Source organism: Centropristis striata, chromosome 18, assembly GCF_030273125.1.
Source record: "Centropristis striata isolate RG_2023a ecotype Rhode Island chromosome 18, C.striata_1.0, whole genome shotgun sequence".
Classification (NCBI taxonomy): Eukaryota; Metazoa; Chordata; class Actinopteri; order Perciformes; family Serranidae; genus Centropristis; species Centropristis striata.
In genome coordinates, this window is record NC_081534.1 from 4721844 (window position 1) to 4731754 (window position 9911).

General features: G+C 40.3%; 1 protein-coding gene across 2 annotated transcripts; it reads left to right on the top strand.

Annotated features, from left to right (window-relative positions):
* The first annotated feature begins 19 nt into the window (after positions 1 to 19).
* On the top strand, positions 20 to 7509 carry cipcb (CLOCK-interacting pacemaker b). Of its 2 annotated transcripts, none has more exons than XM_059356445.1 (4): positions 20 to 817; positions 1701 to 1858; positions 1949 to 2133; positions 3374 to 7509. In XM_059356445.1, exons 2-4 carry the CDS (start codon positions 1750 to 1752, stop codon positions 4358 to 4360), a joined length of 1281 nt encoding a protein of 426 aa, XP_059212428.1. In that variant the 5' UTR covers positions 20 to 817; positions 1701 to 1749; the 3' UTR covers positions 4361 to 7509. The 2 variants fall into 2 exon arrangements, with proteins under 2 accessions (XP_059212428.1, XP_059212429.1); XM_059356446.1 differs by having other exon boundaries at positions 1739 to 1858.
* The last annotated feature ends 2402 nt before the right edge of the window (positions 7510 to 9911 follow it).

Genomic DNA, 9911 nt, shown 5'->3' on the forward strand with positions numbered 1-9911 from the left:
CACCTCATCCTGTTTTTATTATTGCAAACATGCAAAAACGTGCTCTTCGATAATGTAGTCAAGAGAAGCATGCCTGCACATGAGAACATAGTGTTCAGATGGGCAGTGTTCTGTTTACTTCTTCAAACATGCCGCAGAGAAGACTTCCTCTGCTTTAGGCCTACCAGGCTCTTATGTAATACACCAGTACACTACTATCGTCACTGGATTCCCCGACAGTACGTGTTTTGCCTGCACTGTACTGCACACCTAACTACACAGTGAACACAATGTCCTTAACTTGCCACACATTTGGCAGCGGTCACGTTTTCCTGCTGCTGGCTGCGTCGACCAATCAGCGACCTGGAACTCTATTAGGTGGGCGGACCTAGCAGTCTACAGAATGTGACGTGTAGGTACTCTGAAAATGACCACGCCCCTAACTTCCAAATATGGCGTGTCTGAAACAAATACCCTGTCCTTTGTGTCCCTCGCCGCCCAAAAACTGATCGGTAATGTTAGGTGAATGAGACTCCACAGGACCTACGGAGACAACTTTCCGTTTCCACGGACGGAGTGGACAGTTAAAGTACAACCGTTAACGGCTGCAGCCACCGTGCTCTGCATGTGACCGAGCGGACAGGGGAGGGGCTGGTTGTCTCGTGTGTTGTACCGTGGAACCATAGCGGCGTGGAACACAGAGTTCTAGCGAGGGAACGTAGCAGCAGCAGCAGCACCGACCCACCGAGGAACAAGTGGCCGACACACCGCACACCTCCACCGGGCTACAGGCTCCTACTTCTCCGCTTAGTCAGCCTCGTTGGAACAGCGCCAGAAAGTAAGCATTACCGTCTTTGTTTGTCTGACGTCTGTGGTGTTTTTACACACTGCTGATTGCATTTAATGGTTGTTTAGTTAGCATTAGCGAATCACGTGGCTAACCACAGTGCTAACTTTCGTTTTATGTTTTCATTCTTGACGGGTTCAGTTTTGTTTAACTAGCTAGTAAGCTAAGTTAGAAAGTCAAGTATCAAATGTTATAACATACTCCTGCTCACATGCTTTCCATGTCATGCAAAATTAATGTTTATGATTGATGATTATACTATATATAGATATAAGATATAGTGATAAGATATAGATATAATGATTATACATATCCCTCATACTAACAACATGTAGCTAACCATTAGTAACTTAGTATTTTCCAACTCACTTAGTAATATTTTTTTCAATTATCGTTTTATTTATTTTGTATCATTTGAGCAATGTAACAGACAATCAAGGAAATAAGGGAATATAAAAAACAAACAAACAAAAACGATACAACAACAAAAATAATAAAAATACACCAAACTAAATCAAATCAGTCGATGGTCACAGTTCATCCTTTAACTTAGTAATATAATATCGTATAACACAACGTTACTTTGACAATATTTTGTGTATGACAGCTATGACGTTTGGTGTTTTTATTCGATTATTTATACACTGTTTGTGAAAACAGAAATCGCTCCATGTTCCTTACAATCACATGGATCTGTCAACTAAGGTAAAAAAAAAAAAAAAAGCCTGTGAAGCCAGGAAGAGGCGTTTGTTTTATGTTCCTTTAAAAACTAACTAACTGCCCACGTCTAACTGATCGTCTCATCTTGTGTTTGTTTTTTACCTATTCGTGTCTAAACACTTTAGTCCAAATTCTATCATTGCTGCTGATGTAGTTGCTGTGAGAGGTTTTCGAAGGACATTGTCAGTATAGCAGGAAAGAAGATGAGCTCCAAAAGGAAAGCAGAGAGTCACTCAAAGGCAGCAAGCAGACCACGCATCATGAAGTCTGGAGGCTCCCGGGCTGAATCGGAGAGAGACTCTGGATTCTCAGGTTTGACCTTGCTCTTGCTACAATTTTATATGCTTAGATTCAAAGCTATCGTTTAACTAAACCACAGTTACTCTTCTTCCTGGTTTCTAGATGTAAGCTCAGAGCACATGAGCACAATGGACAACACAGACTCTGAGGATTCACCCCGCCCAGTTGTACAGCAGGGAGGGCAGACTCCTGGCTCCGGGCCCCAATCCTCCCAGCTGGCCGTGGTGGGAGGCTCCTACTCTAGCCTCTCACCCATGATCATCATGAACAACGTCCTCCTCAAGCAGGTACACTGTTGCTACGCTGCAAAACCATAACTATATCATAAACTGGACTTTATAACATTATCTGTGTGGATGGGTTCTCAAGCCTTCAATCTTTTAGCTTTAGGCAGTAATATAAGCAGGTCACAACAGGAAAGTAATGGTACACTTTTATTGCACGTGTGTTTAACTTCCTGGAATGTTTAAAAAAAGACATTCACATAGTTTCACCACTACTACTGCTGACCAGCAGCAGAGACCTAACACTAAAGAGAAGTAGGTCCAAATTAAATTCAGATTAAAAATGTTATTACAAAAATTAAACACTTTGTTCGGTTCAGTTGAACGTTTATTGTTATACTTAATGAAATCACTCCAGTCCATTTAAAACCTTATTTTTGTTTACTCAATGCAATGGCTAATTTTAGTCACCACTATAATATCACTTACATCACTCTTCCTGTGAAGAAAATTCAATTGTATCTTTTCCGCTTCTGCTTAGATAGAATTTTTTGCCGGAACAGTGTCTTAAGCTGAGTTATTTTGTCTTTAATTTTGAGTACTGGAAGTAGTTATACTTTATTACAAAAGCCACAACGATGTAAGCAAACCAGCATCTGCAGTTTGTCTGGATAATAGAATACATGGCAGTTGTTTTAGTGATATTTTTGTACAAAAGTCATTTTGGTGCCCACAGTAATGAGAGTGAGTGAGATGTGACAGTGATATTTTATCTGCTAAATATATAATGTAAGTCTTTGTTATCAGTGAGAGCTGCACTGCAGACTGGAGTCTCTGATAATGTTGGTAACCAGAGATTGACCTCTGACAGATGTCTCATGAAAGGGTCCTGTGCAGGTTCAACTTGTGGTCAGTAGATCCACATCAAATACCATCCCTGAGAGGAGGATTAGTTATCTGAGAACAACTGAGTGGGTTGCTATGTGGCTATGGCAAAACTGTGTGGGTAGTGGTGCAGACACTATTACTGACAGTTAAACAACAGAAGAATAATTTAATAAGTATACATTTTTAAAGTATTGCTCATTTAGGTTATTGGTCAAGTACAAATACCACACGAATGGTTCCTGTCAAACACCACGTTTATGATGTATGGGTTCATTGGCCCCAGTAAGCAGTTAATTCTGGCAGGAATCCCTGCTTTGTGAAAATGCTTTGTGAAAATGTGTGCATGTAAAATAGACAAGTGCTTGTGGGATCAGCCTTTTTAAAGCTTTTAATTTTGACTTTGCTGTTTCTGCAGCCTAGAGATAATCCTCCTGCGCTGAAGCCCTGGGGGTTCAGTCCCACAGTGGAGGTGGTCCAACCCGTGGTCCAACCCGTGGTCCAACCCGTGGTCCAACCTGTTGTCCAGCAGTCTCAGGTGGTCTTCCTTCAGCCTGTTGTCTCCCGTCAAGCTTCCCCTGCCTCTAAAGCGGCCTCCTCTAGACACAGACGCCCTAAGAAGTATCTTCCAATCCTGAAGTCCTACCCCAAGATTGCTCCACATCCAGGAGACAGCTCCAGTTCCTCAGGGAGAGGAACTGGTTCCTCATCTTCCTCCACCACCTCCTCTTCTTCTTCTCACTGCTCCTCCTCCTCTTCCTCTCGCTCCTCCTCTTCTTCTGGGTCAGAGAGGGGTAGCAGTTTGACCTCCAGCCATCGGGAACACTTTCAGAGAGAGAAGCAGAAGAGAACTCTGTGTGGTGGTGTCAGTAACTCTGTCTCAACCACTCCCAGTCTTCCTGCTACCCCCAGCATCACTACCATCACGTCCCCCCTGCTCCAGAGCCGACTGTCTCTCCCCACACCAGAAACCAGTGCCAGCAGTAGTCCTGCCAGTGAAAGGCCTTCATCAGCTGTCAGCCAGGCAGAATTTTCCACCTCCCTGCCTGTTACTCAGTGCAGTGGCCCTGTTCCCCGGACAGGCACAGAGGAGAAGAGCTCATCGGAAGAATGCATCAACAGTGACAGTGATGCTGATACAAAGAGGAAGCGCTTCTGCAACACGTACAACATCCTGAGCAATTCTGGCCTGCTGGACATTGCACTTCGCACCAAGGAGCTCCACAGGCAGAATAGGCGCACCCAGACTGACCTAGACCGGCTAAAAGAACACACAGACCTCTTCCTCCAGGCTCTGTGTAGTGGTGACGCCAGCATCTGTGTTAAGCTGCAGGCGAGCCTTCAGGAGGACGGCGTAGAGGAAGAGAGGGAGAGAGCTTCTCAGACCAGCTTAAAGGCAGATTAGACCTAGACTAGTGCTGGGCAGTAATCCTTTAGACTGAGTTGAGGAAAGGAAGGCGAAGGCTGGAGTGTATAGAGACAGATGGACCGAAAGTAATGTGCTCCACAATACACACCCACCCCCAGACTCTCGCACAGACAGTGTGCTGTGGCCTACATTTTGGCTGCCTTAGGGCCCTGACACACCAGGCCGACCTCAAAGAATTAGTGCAGATAAAGACTTTTCATTGCCTCATGTCTTTTGTTAAAAGTTGCACTTGAACCGCTTGTAAGACAGCAGCTGGTGGCCAGTTAATTGCCAGCGTGCACATATGTTCAGCACCCGTATGAGAGGTAGTATTTTAGTCAGCAGTCTGTATGTGTAATCCAAGGAACAAGGAGGAAAGGGAAACAAGGCAAACGACACTACCAATTAGAGGTAATCAGATTTTGATTTGAGAATATTGGTACTTGTAGGAAAAGCAGAAGTTGAGGTGAAAGACACGAATGAACCAAACTCAATCAGTGAGTTGAATCAGAGTTGCAGAGTGACTCGGAGCTCTCTCTAATTGCCTCTGTCACCGATTCAACAAGCTTAATCATCCTAACAGCCACAGATAAGGTCGACTGGTGCCATCAGTTAAGGGCATGCTGCGAAGACTGTGTGATGGTCGGCCACATGCTTAAAGTGATGCGGTTTGGTTTGTTAGGGGGCTTCGGTCAACCAAGGCCAGAACCACAGCTCACTGTACTGCCACACTCAGCCTGGCTGGATCTTTGCCACTGAAGCTGCCTACTCTCTGTACAGAAACATTTTGCTCACTGGCAATTAAGACTCTGAGAGATTTGGATCCAAGGCATGAGGAGGGAACAGATGCTAACTTTTTTTAAAAACTGAAAGCACAATACAGACACGGAATCTGTAAATTTGATTTTAAGACTGGATATGTAAACTTTAACAGTGCATGACAAGGTGTTCCCATCTCAGACAAAATTATCATCATCATACTACTCCTTCTGACAACAGAATGTGTCACTTCATTCATTGAATTAAGTTGACATTTCTGTTGTTTCAACAGTTTTGCATCATTCATGGTCGTCCTCTGAGCTGTGTTCCACTAATACTGATGTTTCGCTTCACAGGCATCCAGATAACAGTCAACATGTGTGAATAATCTAAATTATTTAATGCAGCATTTACAATTATGTAAAATTGATGATTATGACAGGCTTAGGCAATGCTGTCATGTCTCCTAGAATGTGTCCAGGGCCTCTTGCCAGTCAGCCTCTTTAAATAGACAAACATGTGCCTAAAGTGTCTTTTTAGTTCCTGCTGCATTTTTCAACCTGGATGTGAGAAATTTTGTGTGCACCGTTGATTATTTCAAGATTAGCATTCCCATCATTTTGATGCGATTTTAATACAGTGCAGACTGGCTGGAAGTAAAGCTCTTAACAGCCATTTGTGCACATCATCCCAGTGTAAACGGTGCTTCCTACAGTTCAACCATATTCAGCAGTAACTCGTGTACAATCTTTTGTTTGTGTGTTTTCTACTTATGGATGTAACTTATGTGGCAATAATGTCAAACTTAAGTGCAGATGTTTTCTGTTTTAAAGGAGCAGTGTGTAAGATTTAGTGGCATCTAGTGGTGATGTTGCAAATGAGAAACAATTGAATTCTGCTCAGCCCTCCCTTTAAGCATGTAGAGAGGCAACAGGGGTCTTCTGGTAACATAAAAACTAGGGCTGCCAGTCAATTAAGATAATGTCGTGATTGTCCATAGCCAATTACAAACCAATCACATCTTTTATCTGTTCAAAATGTACTTTTTTAAAGGGAGATTTCAACATGGAAGTGGACAAATATGCTTGCTTTATGCAAATGTTTATATGTATAATTGGAAATCAATTAACACTGTAGTTAAAGAGCTACACATGTATTCATGGAACTGTAATTATGTTCAGTAATTATTATGTCCCACTGGTGAAAGCAATGCCCTGTGACCAGCCACCACCTATGTATCTTCCATAAAGTGGTGGTTCTTAAAAGCAATTAATAAATGTAGTAGTTGGGTGTAATCTGAATGCAGACCCTTGAAGATCCCTCTCAATTGTACACACTGGTTCTTTGAGCTCTTTTCTGTTTTTGCTTGTATGAATTTCAATTTTGTGAACATTTTCAGTCTCTCAAGACAACCGTCAGGTTTCTTGAGGAAGACTAGTTCTGCTTTAGGACATATAAATCCAGATTACTACTTTTATTCGACAGAAAGTTCAACAAGGATTTTGTCCAAATTGGGAGCAGCTGTGGAGTTTTGTGATGCTTAGTATTAACTTTTTGTATGTTTATAAGTTATGGCCTTGTCCGATGTACGTCACAGAACTTTGCATTTGCACTAAAACAATCTGAGAGCAGCTCTGAAGCAATTTCTGGGAATAACTAAATGGCAGCTATGGTAGCTCTTGTGAGTCAAACGGCAAGTCCTTTTAAATTACTTGAAGTGCACTGTGAGGCATCATAAGCACACTTAGTGAGTATACATACTATTCCTATAGGACAGCCACGCATTACATTGTCAGATATTTTAAATTACTAGCAGTTTCCTCTGTATTAAACACGGTTTTGCATATTCTGTATGTGTAAAGTACTTGACGTGATGATGTGCTTGCTGTGCTTCTGTTGACTCAAAATGGCTATTGAGAAACAACCCAAGTAAGGGATCATTCATGGTTCATTTTCTCTGTCTCATCCCCTGTGAACATAAATTCAGTTCAAAAGTTAATGTGCACTTGTGAGGGTCATGTTATCTGAGACAAAGTGTCTTTGTCACACAAACACATGTTTTGTTGCATATCTCCAAGTCCGACAGACTGATATGTCAACAGTTATGCCTTCATCAGAGAGAATCAGTGGACATTTTGACTGAAGAGGACACAGTAGCAGGTGATATGATGTCTGTTTAAACAATAAATACAGTTAATTAATCAGTATGTTGCAGATAAGAAGTGTGCTTAGGGTCATTGAAACACAGCTGTGTCTGACACTCGGCCCCTCTGGCTGATAGTTTGAGGTCATCTTATTTACTCCGCCCATTTTCTTGTCTGCAGTGCACCAGTTCTACTGTCCGCCCCAGATGCATTGTACCATCTTTTTGAAGTAGACTGGCTCAGTAAGTCCTCTCTGAACACTGCTGTGGTTATTGTGGCCAGACAGCTTTCCAGTTTAGGAAACTCTCCTGACCTTGGAGTCAGCTGCTCCAAGTATTTTGTGTCTTCCTACTGTAATGGATGTGGTTCAAGCTAACGAGAGCAGCCCAACTGGCTGTTTGCACAGCAACAACATATTGATGTTGTAGATTTTTCTTGTTAAAAAAATATTTAATGCTCATTTTTAATCCAGCAGATGGTACGAAGACTCGCAATTAATTTATTTAATATAATAGATGTGTTTTTAATAAAGCATGTTTCCCAAAATGAGAGAAAGATGCAGGAATAATTGACCTACGCATTTATTACAAATGTGTAAAACTCAATCATAAATCATTTTAGTTCTCATCTCAAGGTTTTAAAAGTCACAGTTGGCGTATTGCAAAAATATATTATGATGCATGGAAAACAACGCAATATTTCATATGGCTATAAGATTTTGCGATGCTGGTTTTAATACCACATGTCCTTAACGGAGGCCTTATGAGACACTGCAGCCAGAAATAAATTATATGAAAATCTAGAGAGGTAATTTGAGTTTGGCTGAAATTAACAACAGCATTGGTCATTTCCATCTTTTTAGAAGGTTTCCTTGTTTATTGTTATCAGCACAGTAATTCATGACAGATCTCTCTGATGATTATTTATGCTACATGTTGTTCTTGTCCGCGTTGTTACATGATCATGTTTTGTGACTGCGATTTTCTCTTCTCTCAATATTCTTATCTCAATTTTCCAAACAAGATGTTAATTGAAAAAGACTGATTTTGTTTGTACAGTCGGACACTTTTAATTTTCTAACACTGGATTTTGATTATTTTTTCTAAATGCTTGCCTTCATTCATTTTGAAGATGCTGGAAATGTTTGTGAAAAGGGATTTTGATTGTCTTATCAAAACTTTTAGTAGTGCACCAGCAGTAGAGATGGACAAAATGATCATTAGCATTTAAAAATGTAACAGACGGTTGTTAAAATCCTCATACCAAACACCAGTTTCACGTCTTACAGTTTTAAGTTTGTTATTGATAATGCTATTTCAGCTATACCAATCAAAGATCAATAAACTATGATTAAGAAAGGGTTTTTTTGTGACTTGCTTGAGGTTTATTTTTGTACATTCTAAGTTAGAGGCTCATTGTTGGTGTCATTAAAAAAATGTAATTCCAAAGAAACATTTTATTTGTTGGGTATGATGTTATGCCTCATTTTTACAGTGATGTCCTAACCTGTCAGGTGTTTGTGGTATAATAAATCATACTGCTTCTTCTGTATAAATTATAGCCAGTTAGATCACATGAGGAAGAGCATCAAGTCTTACATCTTGGATAGAGGTGAGAAAGAGGAAGACTGAGATGTTTATTTTTGGATTTTTCCACACCCCTCTGTCATCACACTAGCAAACTGAGAAAGCACGAGACAAATTGAAATAGAAACGTCAGCTCTTAGAACACAAACACTGTGGATTTTGCAAACAAGAAAGATTACACTTCAAAAGCCACAAAGCCTATTATACATCTATTCCTCTGCAACTGAGGTTTATACTTTACATTTTTTGGAACTCAATCTCTTTACAATACCTGTAAATCCTAAAATATTGGTGACACATGGTTTGTTTGTAATCTTGTAAAAATCTACAGATGATTCACAGAACAACTGACCTTAGATAAGCAAAAGGTGTGCTGTTCAATAATTTGCAGTAAATTCCCAGATGGGACACTGAATAGCTGTTATATAAAGACAAATGTCTGGAAAGAAGACAGGAGAATGGTTTCTTATTAATGCAGGAGGTTGGTTGACCTCACATAATTCCCCACATCCCTAATTCAACCTGAAGGAGTAATTCCCCTTTGGCTACATCCTCTGTGCACCATTTGAAAACTACAGAGGCCCTGAGATTTTTTTTTATTTTGCCAGGATTATTCTTCTAAATTGTTTCTGTAAAATAGGAAGCATTGCTCTAATAAAGGAATAAACTGCAAACAATTCATTAATAATTGAATATATATACAGAAGTCTTCTAGACCTATTGATAAAAATATGCACATTTTGGAAGTGAGCACATTTTGGACAGTAAAACCCTATCACAGGTCACTTTTTCAGATATTTGGGAATGGCTACTTACTTACTTACTTAAACTGTAAAATATTTCTGTAGATTTTATGGTGAAAAACTGCTAAACCATGACAGTAAAAGATCATAAAATGATAAATGGGTTAATTCAGTTTCAGTAACAATGAAACACCGTAAATGTTACTCCACTGGCACCGTTTTTGTAAACAAAAATATACTGTATAGTATATATATATACACAATCCATCACTGTAATATTTGCGTTTATCTTGTAAAACTACTTTTTCTCAATGTT